The 17,500-nt window shown below is 48.5% G+C and overlaps 3 protein-coding genes across 4 annotated transcripts in view; 1 reads left to right on the forward strand and 2 right to left on the reverse strand.

The window, feature by feature from the left end:
- The window catches only part of LOC126573010 (kinesin-like protein KIF14), a 16,887-nt gene extending 1,667 nt beyond the window's left edge, over positions 1 to 15,220 (reverse strand). Inside the window, exons 1-2 of the mRNA XM_050232772.1 lie at positions 13,608 to 15,220; positions 1 to 587 (exon numbers count right to left, since the gene is read on the reverse strand). The exon at positions 1 to 587 is cut by the window's left edge and continues 18 nt beyond it. Of these exons, the coding sequence (XP_050088729.1) occupies positions 1 to 587; positions 13,608 to 15,209 (2,189 nt within the window). The 5' untranslated portion in view covers positions 15,210 to 15,220. The remainder of the gene's footprint in view (positions 588 to 13,607) is intronic.
- On the forward strand, positions 5,071 to 11,601 carry LOC126573032 (uncharacterized). The gene is made up of 2 exons (XM_050232813.1): positions 5,071 to 6,002; positions 10,782 to 11,601. Exons 1-2 carry the CDS (start codon positions 5,825 to 5,827, stop codon positions 11,093 to 11,095), a joined length of 492 nt encoding a protein of 163 aa, XP_050088770.1. The 5' UTR covers positions 5,071 to 5,824; the 3' UTR covers positions 11,096 to 11,601.
- A 354-nt stretch (positions 15,221 to 15,574) lies between the features above and the next one.
- LOC126573017 (protein catecholamines up) overlaps positions 15,575 to 17,500 on the reverse strand; it is a 3,137-nt gene continuing 1,211 nt past the window's right edge. Inside the window, exons 2-3 of one of the 2 annotated variants that reach the window (XR_007607981.1) lie at positions 15,893 to 17,500; positions 15,575 to 15,819 (exon numbers count right to left, since the gene is read on the reverse strand). The exon at positions 15,893 to 17,500 is cut by the window's right edge and continues 356 nt beyond it. Coding sequence is in view for 1 of the 2 variants with exons in the window: in XM_050232795.1 (XP_050088752.1) it covers positions 15,778 to 15,819; positions 16,838 to 17,500 (705 nt within the window). In the remaining variant the exon portion in view is untranslated. The remainder of the gene's footprint in view (positions 15,820 to 15,892) is intronic. The other variant, XM_050232795.1, reaches the window with a different exon arrangement.

Genomic DNA, 17,500 nt, shown 5'->3' on the forward strand with positions numbered 1-17,500 from the left:
AGTGGGCCCTCGAGCATAATATCCGGTGAGGAGAGTGATGAAGGTCGACCGATACGCACCGTACCGGCTGGTATCAGGTACAGCAGTGTCCCCGACAGCATCGGATCGGCTGCCAAGTTCACCAGACAGGGTTCCTTCTGTTCGGCCGACAGTTCCAGCGCTAGCCCTTTACGTTTAAGTAGCTTCATCTCCGTTCGCCGTACATCTTCCGCTTCCTGGAGTCGCTCGCGCCAGGAACGTTGAGCTTTGGCCAGTTCCTGCTCCGTTTCGGCCAACTGCTGGCGCAGTGCCTCCACCTTCCCATCGTCGACCGATGTTTCGATGATGATTTTGCGTGGCTGCAGAAGATTCGCTTCCGAGAGGCGCCTCTGGCGTTCGTAGTTTTGCTGCTGAACCTGTAGACGTTCGATTTTGGCCAGCAGCTCACGGATCAGCCGATCGTTCGGATCTTCGTTCACCTTCACACGGTTCACGATGCTGCGTGCCTGGCAAGCGTAACGTAGGGTGGCAAGCGTTTCATCGCGATGTATACTGGCGGGCGAGATCGTGGCCAACATCACGGTCCGTGAGTTGCCGCCAAGATTTTCCTGAGAACGAGAACGATCGTCATACAAAATGTAGTTGCAATATGAAGCATTATTGTGGAAAAAGGCACGAAACCGAATTCCAATGCAGCAGTTCGACCGAAACGATCGACAGGCGCGCGAATGCGTATTGTGTGACCGTGCCCCGCGACTGACCACAGCCGGAAACACGAAACCCAACCAGTCGTATCGAATGATACCACCTTCCGCTGCTCATAAGAAAGGCCGAATTGTGACCGAGTTGGAAAGGTGGAATCAATTAATCAGGAATAATCGGTGGCACGCGTTTGTTTCCAAAATAAAATAAATTAACTCATCCCTCTTACGAGCAGAACGGTTGAGTTATGGCGCCTTAAACATAACCAAACGACATATATTACAACGAGCTAGTATCTCGGGTTCATAACACTACGGTTACCGGGCGGGAGATTGCATGGTGGTTGAACTCGCAGCACGGACGACGACAACAATTATCTAACAATATTAATCCCGCGCAACACCCGTTGCCGGCAGCGGTAGGTAACGCAATACCCACGGTCAGGGTCGAACAAAGTATCGTTATCTGACTCTATGGTATTGCCAGTTGCAATCCGTGTCGTTGTTGTTTATGAACGTACATCTCGTGATGTCCAAGGAAGCGCTCCGTTGGAATCTTGAAATGAAACAAAGCTAAATCGATTCCGGGTTAAGAAGACCTTAGGCCTTATTTATGGACATTGTGGGACTTTAAAGGATATCAAGCATTACATTCTTTTTGGCATTACATTCTGAGTTTATACGAGAGTTTACGCTTCATGTATCGCCGGCTTCAGGAATATTTCCCATGTGGGTTTCCAGTACTAATAACACATGATTGAAACTCCAGATACGTTTGATCGCTTTATAAGCCTAGATCAATGATAAGGATTCCCAAGCCTTAACCGTGTTCCCTTCGCTCATGTTCTTAGAAATGAAAAGGCTGAGGGAGGTGTGTCTCACCACTTCATGTGTTCCATATTTAACTTGAAGTGTTTGATAAGAGCAAGTAGTCCGACTATTTGTCAAGAGTAAAGTGCTATCTGCACCGATATAGTCACCGGGATGTGTTAACCCAAATGCAGCTCTATTGCCATGCACTCACTTTCCTGGTGATTCCCTGGTGCATGAGCTTGGAAACTAGATGATTTTATCCGGCATGTAACGATGTCTACAACCAAGAGTGATGAGTAAATATTTGCAAAAGAAATGCAATAAACATACAGGCGCAAGATAAACTTCCGACTGGCTAGAGCTAAAAGCCCTTCAACCTAAAAATAGCCTTCTAAAACGTATTTCGAAGCCCTTTCAGGAAGTTCCCTAATCCAGGAACTACCATCAGCAAGGTCAATTTGATTAGAAATCAACGCACAAACTACGGGTAAACAAGGCGAGTGGTAATTCGGATACAGAACCCCTCACGCTGTCCGGACCATTTATCTCGCCCCATCGATAACCATCCGCGGCGGTCAAGAAAGAACTACGCAGTTTCGTCGGTGATATGCCGCGCGTAATGACAAACGAAGCAAGGTTGTAACGAGGCATGTTACTCACCATTGGTATGCCAGTGATAAGCACAGTCACAGTCAACATCCTCTGGTTCTGCGATTCTACCCAAGCAACGCCGCGGAAAATCCTTGAAGCGAAACACTGAACTTTGCGAACAATTACGTCTTATTTTGACCCTTTGGGTGTAGAATTAGTACAGATTAACGGTTGTTCTGTGTAAAGGTTGTACCTACAGCTATCGGGAAAACCTTCAAAAATCCATACCTCGGAAGATAAAGAACGGCATTCTTTACCTCTAAATTCAATTCTTGCAGGTACTTTGCTGCCTTCGTTGTTTTCAATGCAAAGCAATTAACAGCATCTCGGTACCAGAACTCGCTACTGTCGAAGGACGACACGTGTTGCGTGTTTGATAGGTTAATAACCGATGTATTCGACCAGACAGACCAGTTCCAGCAGCAATGAGGACAATTAAAACGATTAAAGTACTGCCACGATTGTGCCATGGTGCCGATTGAGACAAATTCATCGATGATCTAATCGAACTTTAGCTAAGAAGCCAGCGATAAGACGCAGTGAAAAGGTCGACGTGCCTCTTGATACCGCAGAAGATCCGAGAAGAAAGCGATCCACCAGCGCAGCGCAGAGTTTGCACATATTATTGACTCAACCTGAATGTTTATGACCGATACTGGCACCATGTAGGTCCGTCTTATCACCCCGTGATTCAATGATTGATTACTGATTGATCGTGGATAGGGGAACAGTGCAGTAGTATTGGCCAATCTTTGAACCCTTACCCAGTTCGTCGAGTGCAACAATAAGGCACCGGCAGACATGCAACAGGATGGTGAACAGGTTGATCTGATCTGAAGAAAAAAAAATCTACGCCGACTTCGCGTCGATACGAGAAGCTTTCTTATCGAAAACCTCAAAAAAGGCGTCACAATTTAATTACCCATTTGTGTTTGATAACCATTCGACGACGAAGGGGTTTCCAAATAAAAGGGTGCCAATTGGGAACTCTTTGAAGATCGTCAGAAGAACAATAGATTATGTGTTTTATGGATAAAGGTTTTGCATTGGCGAACACGACGGAGGACAATTAGACCAGGAGATAAACCTGGGGAGTCTATCACCGCTGGCAATACAAATTACCGCCGTGCCGTGGCTTATCATGCGTGCAATGCACATATTGGAAAACGATTATGACGCAGATTAGAACCGCAGTGCCTGCGCAGTAATCGAGACGTGCCACCACGCTGATAAGATTATTCTAAGTAACTGGTAAATGAAACTAGCTGGTAAACAGGGCACCGTATGGACCCCCCCTGGGGACCGGCAGTTTTGTCGGTAGCAAAGAAACAAGACAAGTTAAAAGAAATTTTCCATAAATTCAACCAACCGTTCGTTCCCATGCGTTATCAAAATACCGTTTCCAGCAGAAGTGCGTAATCAACAGTCGTTTCTTTCTTCTCTTGTCAACAGTAGCGTCTTTTGTCTGGCATAAAAAAGAAGATCTCCAGCACAAAAACATCGATCACCTTTCACCCTGGTTCGTTCTTGTCTACTGACTACTCATCAACTCCATCGATTAGTCATCAGAAAAGCGATAAGGATTGGCGACACACTTTAAGCTTCTTTTCACAAACCGATTCCCATATTGTGACGAATCGGGTTTCAGGAAACGAAAACCAAACAGCCTCCGTCTGACTGCAGTTCCGCTAATAGATCGTCACCAAAGAGCCATACTATTTTTAAGTGGTCACATGCTGTTCCTCCTCTTATCTGCATCTGCTAAGAGAGGCAGGCTGCAACGCTTTGTTGTGTTATTCGCCATTTGCTAACACGAGGATCGCGGTGCTCGCTGCTGATTGCGCCTCGCGAGGACCAGTGGAGGCGCCTCCACCACATCCATCGGCTGGAGCCATTCTCCGCTGGAATCTTCTCTCGCTTATGCTAATGCTCGTCTCTCGCCAGAGTACAAATCCAGTTCAAAACACCAACACACGCACCAAAGCGTGGTCGTTGGCCAAAGCGCATTTTGTTGAATGGCCACCCCGCCGGTCGTTTGTAAAGAAGCGAGAGTGTACAACCCACCACCAGACCAGCGTGGAGCGTTTCGAAACCAAAACCAAACGCAACATGTGCAGCAGAGACACGCACACAGATCTCGTGGATCCTGGGTTTCACTCTCGCCAGCCCACCCGGTTCGGTGCCAGTGATGGCCAGAGTTATGCTGCGGGCCAAATCATATTTTCCATTCAGCAAATGATCTGTATATTCAATGGATTCTTCTTAAAAGTCTTAAGTTAAGACCCATAAATTATGGGCCATAATAGAAGTAAAATTAAAAGTTATCTGCTTGGATTTGCTTTGGTCCAACATCTTGGATATACTTTCAAATTCTATGATCATCAAATTTGTGTTTAATTTTCGCATAAAAAATTGTCTACTTCCGGCCTGTTTGACCAGTTTGGGCATCAAATAATCATTAAATTTGCTTATTCCAAATCAATCTGATGAAATAGCTTGCAATGTCCTTTAAAAAAAGGGATCATCTTCTGCTTCTAAGTTGTTTGAAGAAATCCAAAAACATGGCAAACCGAAAGAGCTGGCAGGTTGGCCACCACTGGCTTATGCGTATCTGCTGCGCACATACCGTGGCCACCGACACAACCGAACGTCTTCAAGCGAGCCTGCGCGAGATGAGACCAACAGCAACGATGTCTACGTGTGCTGTACCACGTACAAAAAAAAACGCACAACACGTTTTATGGTTGTGTGGTTGAGGCGTTGTGGCGTACCACCTTCTTTACTCGCGGTGCGTCGTCGTCCATTGACCGAGGACCGAGGGACCGAGGGACCAACCGACCGACCGACCGACGGACGGGCGGAAAGGGTGCGAGGGTGGTGTGAGTATGTGTTGTTTGGCTATATCCGTGGGCACGCTCGATGACGCGCCGCAGTTCAGCTTCACAGCGCTTAACGAACGGAACGCATCAGCAACAGCAGCAGCAGCTAGCTAGCGACCCACCACCCACCGTGTGATTTGCGTCGTATCGACAACCGTATTTGTGGTGTTTCAAGTGTTTATGAACGTGTCCTTCAAACTGAGAGACCTTTTCCGTTAATGATTGCGTGCGTTTGGGGAAGAACGAAGAACAACAAGCATAAAATAACAGCATAAACAATCCAGTTTTCTTGTAGAGTGCGATAGTGTGCTCAGTGAAAGTGTCACCAACAGACGCAGGCAGCGAGACACAATTTCTCTCTTAAAATCGTTGTACGCGCGTGAGCGGAAGTCGACACCATTTACGGGTGTTCCCTCCATCAAAGGCAAAAGCCCGCCAAATGGTGCAGCACTACTAGCAGCAGCAGCAGCAGCACTACGGATGCAAGAGTGAAACCATAGCAAGAAGGAAACAGAACCGTGAAGAAGCCAATCAAATGCACGAACTAGTTTACTGTGCCAGTCATTAACGATCCGGTTCGGGGTCCTTTAAAAAAAAAGAACATTGAAGGCCCGCCAGCGAAGGACACCGCGGTGTCTCAGCACAGCACGCTTTTAAGATCGTGTGACCATCGTCTAATGCCGTGTTAAGGCTAGCGAACAAAGACGCCGTAAAAACACTTCATCTTCAGTCGATTTCCTTCTCGCGGGGGAACCTTCAAGGACTACAAGCCAAACGAGGAGAAAGGGAAACGCAAACGCAATGGATATCTACTACATGAGCGACAGCCTCCAGTACTCGTCGTTCCGGGGACCGACCTACCGGGACTACGAGAAGTTCCCGTACGGCACGCTGGAGAACCCGCTCAACAATCCGATCCCGAAGAGCAAGCAGCAACAGCAGCGACACTCCGGATCGCCTGGATCGGTCAGCGCTCAAGGTAAACCGCGCAACCATCAGCTAGCCGACTAGCTAGTAGCTTACTGACATTGCGACGCGACGAGATGGCAAGATCAAAACAAGTTACGTGGAATGTTGTTTTGGATGTTGCGTACACGGTGTACCGCCACGCCACGATTACACATTGTTCAATGCATCGCGATGTGCGATGCGATCGTTGATCGCTTGAGTCATGGGGGATTGTCCGCCAGATTCTCATACGTGGCGCTTTATGCGTTCTTGTTACGCTCGGTTGCGTTTCAAAGGGAAGGACGGGTAAAAAACAAACGAAAAAACCGTAATTAAAACTGCGGCACGGTGTCAGAGAAGTGTGCGCCAGTGTGTGCTCAGGCAATAGCTTTAACCTTGCTGGCGGTATTATATCCGCAGCGTCGTACAGAATGGGGCTGCTGGCAAAAGAAAAAAAGTTGCAATCGAGGCATAATTTGCGATCGCGTCTTGCGGTTGATTGCCCGCAAAGCACCAATCGCTCGATGGATGCCTGTGGAAATGCCACGCGCCTCCAAAAATCCATTCTCTTTCAGGTTCTTGGCCACAAGGTTTGGCCTTCTTCGCCGAGTATGTTTACGCGGCAGCACACGCGATCGTCGTGTGCGTGATCATTCCTTCCATCAGGGCCAAATCCAAATTTAGACTGACCGAGATAAATAATACACACAAAAACAAAACTGCACTCGTGGGGGGTGCACACTGTGGCGCCCACGACGTCAACGACGACAACGTCGTCTACTAACGATCGGAATGCCGGAATGACTCCTCGCCCTGGGAGGGGTTTTCCGACGCCAGCTCTCAGTGTGAGAGTGAAAAACTATTTTTGGATTAAACGTCCCCCAACACTCGGGTGTACCACCCCAGTCCGCCATTGCATAATGGACACCTAGCCACTTGAATTGAGCTAAGTATAGGGCTTTGCGGGGAGGGCGCTATTGAGCAGCAGCTTGAAACATGATTCGCCTGCCGTGCACGAGACAGCATTCCTCGGAGGCGCTACTGGCGCTGACGCTGACGGTTGATTGCTGACGCAAAACTGAGCCAACGAAATCGGATTCCTTTCAGTGAATTGGGCTTTCGGTGGTGGGCTACCGGTGGCGTCACGGGAGGAGCAGGTGGTGCTCTGGTACCCGTTGGAAAAGCCGACCGGCCAAGCACAGAAAACCGCAAACACGCTCGCAAGCACGCACACACGTTTTGTGGGCCGCTGGCATCAACTACTCCAACCTACAACCAATCCCATTCCCGGGACCGGTTTCTGTGGTGCAAAGAACCGACGGAGTTGAAGGTAGCGAATGATCATTTCGCTAAAAATAGCAAATGGAGAACGAGAACTTGGTACACAGACTCCATATTCTATCCGCCGATCGACGGACACCGATGATCTTGACGCTGGGAACCGAGTGTACCTAGCGGGTACAAGTGCTCCGAGAAGATGCCGTTGACATCATTCTTGTGCCATTTGCGCGCATTTGCGCATCTCGCAACGAGAAGTAGGAAGAGGAAATGCAAACGGAACAAAGAGAAGGTGGTTTCGAGAAGGAAAAAGGTGGGCGCGGCAGACCAGACTTTACACCACGACCACATATGCGTACGTTCAAACCACGGTACGCGCGATGTGTGGATTGAAGCGCAAATGGTTGATCTCCGGTATCGGGCCGGGGAGGGGATTAAACTGCGCCGCGCGTTAGAACAGGGAGATGAACTCGCTAAATTGATCCAGCGTATTTATCCAGCAGAGAATAGTCGGTGGTGCATTCGAGAACTGCCGCAAACGCGGTGCCGCGGTCGAACCGGAAGCCACCATTTGATGCAAATGAAGGCGAGCGATGGTCGCACACTGTGTCGCAAAGGTTGACCTTGGTTGGGCAATTTACCGTGGAAAATGTGAATGCACATGATCGTGGAAAGGGAGTGCCCTGTCTTCCATTGTAGTCGGATTGCCGGTGGGATGAGGGAAAGGTCCACAGGCAGCACAGCACCAGACGTCGGTCTCACTAATATGCACTAAGTGAAAGTGAGATCAACGTTTAGACTGCAAAACTAAAAACGGTTATATGGCAATTGTAGCAAAACCATTTAAGTCAATTAAGATAACTGCTCAAGTTACGTCAGCTTCGTCAGAACGTCCGTCGTCGTGCCGTTGCGTGTGCCACCGTGTGTCAGAGGGCATTCCAGTTTCCGAGCTTCCGCGAGCAGTGCTTAGCGCGAGCTCGTTTAGTAGATGGTGATCAATTATCACATCACTCCTCGTTTGCCTTTCTTATTAGTAGCGGCACAAAGGCAAGCAATTTGATCATCTAAGCGAATGTTGAAGAAAAAAGGTGAAGCAGATAAGCAGATTGTCTGCAAAATGTCGCGATCGTGTGATCGCAAGAGTAACGCCGCTGATTCAATTGAATTCATTGGCGATCGGCGGTGCCCATGGTCTTATTGCCAACGGTGCGACCTTTCGGGAATGGGAACATAACGTCCAGACCAGACCGTCATGACCGTCTCGTGACACATCTTGTTCACGGCACCACTACGGCACCCCATTGATGGTTCCATGCTGTAACAACAATGCTATCCTCCCGTGGCCGTGGTGTAGTGACCAGCACGTTGTGACCTACATATCCTCAGCATGGTTGAGATGTATGGGGTTGGCGCATGCGTCAAAATGTGGCTGGCAAGGGAAAGAATGGGGAAACCTTACCAGTGATAATAACTTCGTCTTCGTCCACGTCGATAAAACGTGACATGAAGAGGGCAATGGCTTCGCGGTGTGAGTGATTGGACACCATTAGGAGAGCCCTTCAACCGTGGATTATATTCATGATGTTTCGGATCCGTTGTCGCTTGTAAGAAATGGTGGCCCCTGGTCAGTCCAATGATGCAACGCGCGCAGGTGTGCCGAAGCAACATGTGCCACCGGTCACGTACGCACCACCAGGCACGGCAGCTGCTGAATGAACCATCACTAGCATACTTAATATCTTCTCCTCCCAAGGAAAGCAGAAAAGTCCTCTTTCTCTTCGTAAGGTCACGCACCACCACAAGGAAGACGTTGGCGTGCCCTCTATCAAGTGTCTCGAAGGACGCAATCCCCTGTACGAACAGAACAGTTGGAGCGAATGATGCCATCAACAGTGAGGGGGTCTTATCTCGCTAAACTGCGTCGGTGATAACCGTCCTTTTTCTCCCTCCCCCTTTCCGAGACACGCCTGCCTCTTATGACGAATTTGCAATTGTTTTGCGTTGCTGCTGCCGCTGGCTCCGAACGCTGATAGCGAGTGCCCTATCAGTGAGACGACGGTCCACATGGCGGGGGGCAAGATGGAATTTTTAATCAACATTTAAACCTCGAGTAGCAGCTCTGATTGCCCCCGAGTCCCGGAGCTTGGAACCATTCGCTCTCAGCTCTTCCGTTCGTCCGTCCGTCTGTCCTTATCAGACCGACCGCGCGCAAGGGCGCACAAACGGTTATTTCAAGCGCGCTCATGTGCATGTTTCTATGCTGCAGACGGCATCGATCGGTTCGCGATCCGGTTGTGCTCTGGTCCGGCAGGCAGGATTAGATCATCGCTCTGCTGCTGTGGTGGCACAGTTCGCGGCGAGAATGTGCGAGCGGATTTGATAAGAAATCGTCGCACTGTTTTGAAGCTTATCGCGCGCTCGCGCGCGGCACTTGGTGTTAGCCTCAATTTATTGTTGTTTAATTTGTTTTTCTTGAGAAACCGAAACGATCAACTCCGGTAGCAAAAAAGCAGGGAGTTTCATTTCCTGCAGTGCCAAATGTTGTTTTGGAAAGGCATAAAAAAAGCAGGACAAATCCTTACTAAAACCCACTTGGTCCATGGATCCGCGTATTAATCAAAGGGTCCACGCGCGGCTTATCGCAACCGGGGAACATAATACTGCGTGGTGCCACGTGCCATCGGAGCCCTAGCTGGCGTCAGTCAGCCATCGGTCACGTGCACTCAATTAGAGTGCAGCAAATAGCCAGAGGAGCGTTAATTTGTGACCGAGGTGATAAATTCCTTTTTTTCTGTAAATTTAAACCAAAAAAAAATAAAGCAAACCATTCCGACGACGAGTGCATGTCTCGTGACTTCCGTACCGTGGTGTCGCGGATTGTCAAGGATGTTTCTACATGTTTGGGTTGAGATAGGATACGGGTGGGCCTTGGTTGCAACGATATATGTTATCTTATGGTTGCGCCCCGGGTTTGTTTACGTTGGAGCGCGCAGTCAAGTGTTGCGCAAATTTGCCAGGAATACTCGACACGAAGGCATTGCTTGTTGATGCTGTAGAACGTTCCAGAGGATCCAGGTTGAAGGCAAAGATCATAAAATGAAGTACGAAAGGTCGCACTCAGCTAGGTCCTCTTCCTCTTTCTTGTGTGCCATTTGTTGCCAATGGAACACTTCAAAAGTGGTTGCCTTTTCACTAAACGGAAATAGCGAGTGCAATATGTTATACAATTGATGTTAAATGATTATTGTAAGCTCATTTTAGCATCGTAGAGAGGATTGTGAGCGATCGTAAAGTCTGCGGTCTTATTTATGCAAACGGAAATGTCTTGATAAGATAGTGCACTGGCATGCACCGGAGGTTGGCCACTTTATACTGCAATCCAGCACCACCGATAAGCTGGTTCTCCGTTGTTTAACAAACATAACTTCGAAACAACATACATTGTAGCTTGTACAGTGTCGCGACAAAAGAAAACAAAGCGATAGACATTCACCGAGCCGCCTCGACTTCTTGTTCTCTTCTTATCCGTTAGCCAAACTGCTCAGCTACATCGGCAAGACGGCATCGAGCGCCAGCGGAAAATCGTCGAAGGATTCGTGTCCGTTCTGCAAGGAACAGAAAAAGCGACCGCTCGGCGCGTACATGCGCAAGCGTGGCCAGCGCATCACTTCCGAGAGCATCAGCGAAGAGTGCAACGAGCTGCGGGAGGAGGATGAGGAGGAGGACGAGTGCCCGGCCGGTGCCTCATCGCCCGGGGCTGGCAGTCCCACGGACGATCATCAGCACATGCACCGCGGTATGGCGGGCCGCAGCTTCAATCGGCAAGAATCAAACGAAAGCAAGTAATCGCGGATGACGATCGGAACAGGAGCATACAATCAGCTATCGGTAAAGGCAGGGAGAGAATATTTAGAATATTTTATATTATTATTATTATTATTAGGTGTATAAGGTGTAGGAAGGGTGAAGCCTTCCCGCGGAGTAGAGTATGCTAAGTCACCCACTAGAGCGAGGAAGAGTAACGCTTCCTTCACTCAAAGGAAGATGATCAAAGATCTGGATCAGGTTCTGGTAAGCGCGTTTTTACTAGAAGCGATAATGATGATGATGGTCATAAGATCGCTATCGCGAACCAAGTGAAAAGAAGGTCCTTAATTTATCGAGAAGAACAAAAAGACGAGAAAATCCAGCGAGAAGAATGGGGCACACATCTTCTACCGCTACCGGCGAGGATTAATATGCTGCAAAAGACTGATCTATAATATTAATGCAGAGAGAGACTAAGCGCTTACACGAGGACAGTGTATTTTGATAAAAAAAAAAAAACTGAAACGGTTTCAATTGCAATCAAATATTACGACGTAGCAGCATTGCGGATCCGGGGAATCAAGGAAACACCACCTGGACCATCCAAAAAATGCATTTCGAGGGCAGCGGAAGAACCAATCTTCTTCGTCATATATACACCTCTCAACATGTTCATGTTAAAAGTTTGCTTTAGTTAACTGTAACTGGATATAAAAAACTAAGCATTAGCTAAACCGACGGTGTATTAGCTGCATGCAATGGGCAGACTGTCTTTTCTCGGGAATGATAGATCTTGATCCTGACTCTTTGTAGGATATGATGATAAGTTTTATTATTGTTGTACATCAAGATCAGCATACACACGCTATGGTTAAGGTAGTGCTATGCAGCTAGCGAAAATGGCATGTTTAGAATATTTTTTGGCATAAAAGGGAAACATGTAAGCGTATATAGAACCAGTATACAGTGTATCGTAAGTTACTCTCATGAAATCACGTTTGTGGAGTTGATCTTGTTTTCAAGCTACAATCCGTTTTTCATATAATGAAATAAAATGTTTATCCCATACAATAATACAAATCAAAATGGGATCTTGCTCTTAATTCCTTCTAGGTAACGATCACATGGAAAGAAGTGTAGCACCCGGGGTTATCGTCCTACTATCCGAGTGGTTTCAGCTAACCAAATGGATGACGTTAGTCGGAATGAAGGCTGAATGGTATCGTTTGTGGTGTGTCGCCACATTGCCTGGGTTTCTTATCGATAACACACCCGCAGTCGCGGAGATTGAGAGGGTGAGAGCGTGTACTCAAGAACATACGAGCAACGAGACCGTAGACTTTGGATTCGTCTGGTGCCACGATAGGGCTAGAGTATTGTAACGTTGGGCATCAACCCATCTGACGATAGCCCTCCCTCACAGGAGATGTTTGTTCTTATCATACAGGGACACAGAAACTGGTTCAGTATGGTGCTCTTTCACGCCTGCATTTATCTGGTACGCCTTTCGGAATTGATACCCCTGTGATGATTGAGTGGAGCCCCGTGAAGACTTTGTAGGTCGGGCATTCAGCGATAGCGTGGTCAATCAGCTCGCCGGCCGCGTGGTGGGTTCATTATCGAGCGGCTAATTTTATTGCCACCATATCGCGTGATCCCGTGTGGCACCTCGTCTTTGATTTGGTACCCACCAATGCGATGCAACGCGTGCCATACCGTAAACTCTGGAGTGTCGCAATAGGAGATTTTTTTTTGGAGGCCAGTGTTTACCAGAACACTTTTACGGTGTTGGCCACAATGCACAATGCTGTAGCGGCTGTTCCAGATAAGATAAAGCGCTACTTGTCTGTCTCACTCCCCGGTGCCAGGAAGGTACTTTGTAGGGAAAATAAAGCAGGATTGTGGAAACCACTTGGGTTTACCAGTACACGATACGATCACTCCGTAATTTATCCACATCTTACTGTCCAACCGCTACAACGGTTACTGGTTTCCTGTGGAAACGGACCTCCATTATCTGACCCAAGCTATGGCAACGATTTTGTGGTTTAACTTGCTGCGTAGAAACATGCACCCTTATGGTCTCTTTACACGGCTGTTTTGATCACTTTTTGATCATTGCTTGGGCAGTGCAGACAATTCAAACGCGTCGTAGCGTAAAAAAACCCGTGCAAATTGATTAAATCACTCATCAATCAGTGAAAATGAAGTGGAAAAAAATGTTCCATACTAAGCACAGCGATAAGCAACAAGGCCAAACCAAGGCGGGTAAGTATCGGCTGGAATGTAGAGGGTGATTCAAGCCCTGGGTTTCAACGATTGATTCATTTTGCAGAGCCACCTTCGACGGTGTCGGTGAAGAAGGTTATCAAAAAACCATGCTGCTCCAAGTGTGCCCTGGTGTGCAAGTGCAGGCATCACCGGCTAGTCCGGCGTACCGTGTTGCCTAGTTGTTCCTTCGAGTCTTCCGGCCTGTTGCTCAACTGAGATCGGACAATAAAGAATGCCCCGTAAGGGGGTGTACATTTGAGTAAATAAACGTTTCACTTACCCGCAGTAGCCACGTGAGTGCCGAGTCGCGGTACGGTATGTAGCTGTGATTGTTTCTCTTCGGATCCGCTAGCGCCGTGATCACTTTACCGAGCGTCATAAGACTTTTGTTGATGCTCACGCCCTCCCGAAGGCGTGCTCCGCTTGCACAGGTGTTATGCACACGTTCGGATCCGGCCAGATCGACCAGACTGATCTTGCTGCGCTTCGTTTGCTTAACCGTTGTCGTTTTCTTCGCTGGTCCATCACCGGAACCATCCGTATCCGTATCGCTACCGCTACTGCTCACGACCTCGGCTAGGTTCAGCATAACGGAGAAGATCGAGTGGGAGCGAGAGCTTTTGTCGTTCATACCCGTTGCGGCCGTCGCACGCTGGCTATTGCCAACGGCCAGCCAGTTCCGCAGGGCCGTATGCGAATCGACCGGATGTGTACTGAGATCGACAACGTACGGTCCTAGCACTGGATGTTCGCGTATCTTCAACGTTGGTTTCTTCACATTGTTTCCCGGTGTGCCCACCAGCCCTACGCCACCATGAGCCGATGTGACCGACAGAAGATCATAGATCTTTTCGTTGTATATCTCAAAGTAGCTCACTTCAACCTCGGCATGTACGCGTCCCTTCAGAGCGTCGATACGGGCAAACAGTTCCTGGCAGAAGCGCGGAATGATGCCCGCTTCCGAGTTGGGACCATCGTCATAGTTGTCATCCAGATCGATGCCCATCATGCTGTAACTTTTGCCCGATCCGGTCTGCCCGTAAGCGAACAGGCAAGTGTTGTATCCCTCGAACGCACGATCCAGCAGTGGATGGACCAAGCAGTTGTACACTCCCGCCTGATCAACGTAGGCCTTCTCTTCGGCGTTACACGACCACAGGACATGATCGTAGGTGAAGCGGCTCTCTACCCCGGCCAAATTGTCGGCCGTTGGGCCTGCGTAAACCGATAGCTCATTGCCGTTGACGCGCACGATGTTGGCCACCGAATCCACGCACTCCTTCGGGGAGAGTGGCCGGATACGGATGGCTACCGTCAGATTGCTGATTTCTCCCTGCGTTGTGTCCTTTTCCTTGGTGCTGCGATGCGATTCATTCAGTGCTCCCGTACTCGCCCGCATTCTATCAGCGCTTGATGGCGGACTTTCGAGCGAGAGGTGCGAGAGACGCGAGAAACACTCGGGCGTCCGGGCATTCAACAGGTCCTCGCGTGCCCTTGCCCGCTTCAGCAGATTGCTTGGCGTTCCCGGTTCTTTGCAAGCGCTCCGAGATGAAGCAGGCGGCGCTTTATGCAACTGGCGGTCCTGGCATGGTGTGTAGCAGCTGTTCAGCATCGTGGATGATTTCGATTTCGCACCCATACTGGTGGCCGCAGCGATACGAGCGGATACCGATTTGGCCGCCGGCGGTTGAACGGGAGATCCTGGCAGAGAGTCGGAACTTGATGTATTTAGTAGGGAGCGTTTGGCAAGCAGCGATGGTCCCAATTTTGATCCGGCCGGCCTGATTAGCGAGCGTGGCGTGGAGGTTTTCGTCGCAGGCGACGAGGACGCAGCAGCTGCACCGAAGCGGTTCTTTGGTGTTGTGAGCCGCGGATTCATCATTATTCGCACGATTTTTTTGGTTTGTTCGACGTAACCGACGCGTACGACTAAATAAGCACGAAAAAGAACGCGAAATATGCACACACAGAGACGAAAAACGTTGAAGAAAAGCACAATTTTTTACTTTTTCCGGAGCATTTTTGTTTTCGGGGCAGTTGAAAAGCGGTTTGACAGCGGCGAACAATTTAAAGCGCTACGTTTATAAGAACAGAGTCCGAAAGTTGAATGAAAAAAAACATCGCCGAGCGAATCTGAAAAACATCGACTGGCGATGAAAAGATCTAAATCGACCGTTAGATGAATTCGTTTTATTCTTGAGCCGGATTTCGGATTTCTGCTGACGACGCTGACCGGATCGTTGAAGTGTGTATATTTTATTTTATTTCTTAAACAATCAACAGCCACTGCCATTGTTTTACAATCAGCGCTTTACAAACCCATACATAACGATTCCGTTTTGAACATTAAAATCGCTGCAAAGCCGAGCTTCGCTTTGGATGACGATTGTTAAGCTAAAAACCGTGCCAAACACTGCGCCTAGATCCTGTTATCCTGCTTCTTACAATGATCATGATTCAATGGTTTCTTCTATAATCATAAGGCAATATCCCTGGAGAAATGGAAATGAAATGGATGAATGTCGCGTAGATCGCACATCAGGACATAATGGTACCAATCACCACCGATCGTCATAGCTACTACAGAACGAACACAGGAGTAACTAGCTATTCTTAACAGAAAGAACACTCGACGATTCTACACAAGAACACAGGCCGTACTGCCGAACCGTTGAATCAACCTTCCCGGCACCTGCTAAAACACAAAGGTGTGACTACGCCGCTCGAAGATCCTAGATAGCTAACTGTCGTTGTCAATGTTATCAGTAATGCGTGACTATTGGCACGAATTGAACTTAGCGGCAACAGGGCGCAATCAAAAAGGAAAAGACGATTGCTGTAGCGTCCACGGTGGACAGTATGTAGGTAGAACACATTCCCTATCGTACCGGACATAAACGGGACACGTTGCTAGCAACTGCTGATGATGATAAGACTAGTGATGCGGAACAAGACCACGGAGTGTGCTGTCGCGAGAGAATCATTCAAAAAGTATGTGGCTCTTAGTGTTGCACAAAGAGGAACTGACATGGAACTGTAGCAGTAGCTTCACTTATGGTTCTTTTTATTCTTAATAACATTATCAGTAATATTGCTCTGTTCATCTTTTGTTCTGGTAGGATTAAGTCGAAAGAAACGTTTGTACCATCACTTAAGAAGAGAAGGAAACCATTTCGGTCACAATCAAATGGGAAGGTAAAGTGTACTGGGCGATAGAACCTTTTATGGAAAATTAAGTTTCCTTTCCGATGGCAAAAGATGAAACTAATAAGTTCTCTGGACTGCGAATGTGGTCTCTTCAAGAACGAGGCTTCATTTAAACGTATGCACTTAACTAATAAGTAGGAAAATTAACATTGACCAAATGGATGGAAGGTACAGGCATGCATGCACACAGAACACGACAACGAACGCTCACAGGGAGCGCGATGGACGAGATGACGAGACTGACCAAACCGGACCATGGTTAATGGGGCTGGGGGATTCCTACTCGAACTGTGCGATAATTACCATCATACCAACACCGGCCAGCAAGGCCGTGATTTCCTTTAACGATTGCCACAGCTTCGTCGATTCCTCGAGTAGCTCCGGAATGACGGAAACGGTCGCGATGTAGATGAAACCACCGGCGGTGAATGGTAGTACCCAGGATTCCGCCGCCTCACTGCCACTACCCAACAGTGCCAGCACCGTACCGGCGAGCGCACCGACGGCCGTCGTTAGCTGCAGCAGCATTGCCTTCTTCTTCGAGCATCCCGATTTGATCAGGATAGCGAAATCACCGATTTCGTGTGGCACTTCATGCAGCAGGATCGTGACCGTAGTCACAATGCCGATACTGTTACCGGCCAGATAGGATGCACCGATCGCTAGGCCATCGGTGAAGTTGTGCGTAAAATCAGCGGCCAGATTAAGATAGCCAGCAATCTGTATCTTTTCCTCCTTTTTCGGTTCCTTCCGGACGGCTTTTCCTTTCGCCTTCGCTTCCTCCTTGGTCGATTTGCTAGTGGCCGCCACGGATTCCGCCTTCTGGTCCTGCTTCTTATCCTTCTTATTACCCTTAGAAGGCGATGCAGGAGGAGAGGAGCTCTTGTCGGTGGGAGCGGGTTTCGGTGCGACCGCTTTCTGTGCCCCACCGTGGCTATGGCCGTGTCCACCGTGATCCTTCTTGAT

Source organism: Anopheles aquasalis, chromosome 2 (genome assembly GCF_943734665.1).
Source record: "Anopheles aquasalis chromosome 2, idAnoAquaMG_Q_19, whole genome shotgun sequence".
In the NCBI taxonomy this organism is placed as follows: domain Eukaryota; kingdom Metazoa; phylum Arthropoda; class Insecta; order Diptera; family Culicidae; genus Anopheles; species Anopheles aquasalis.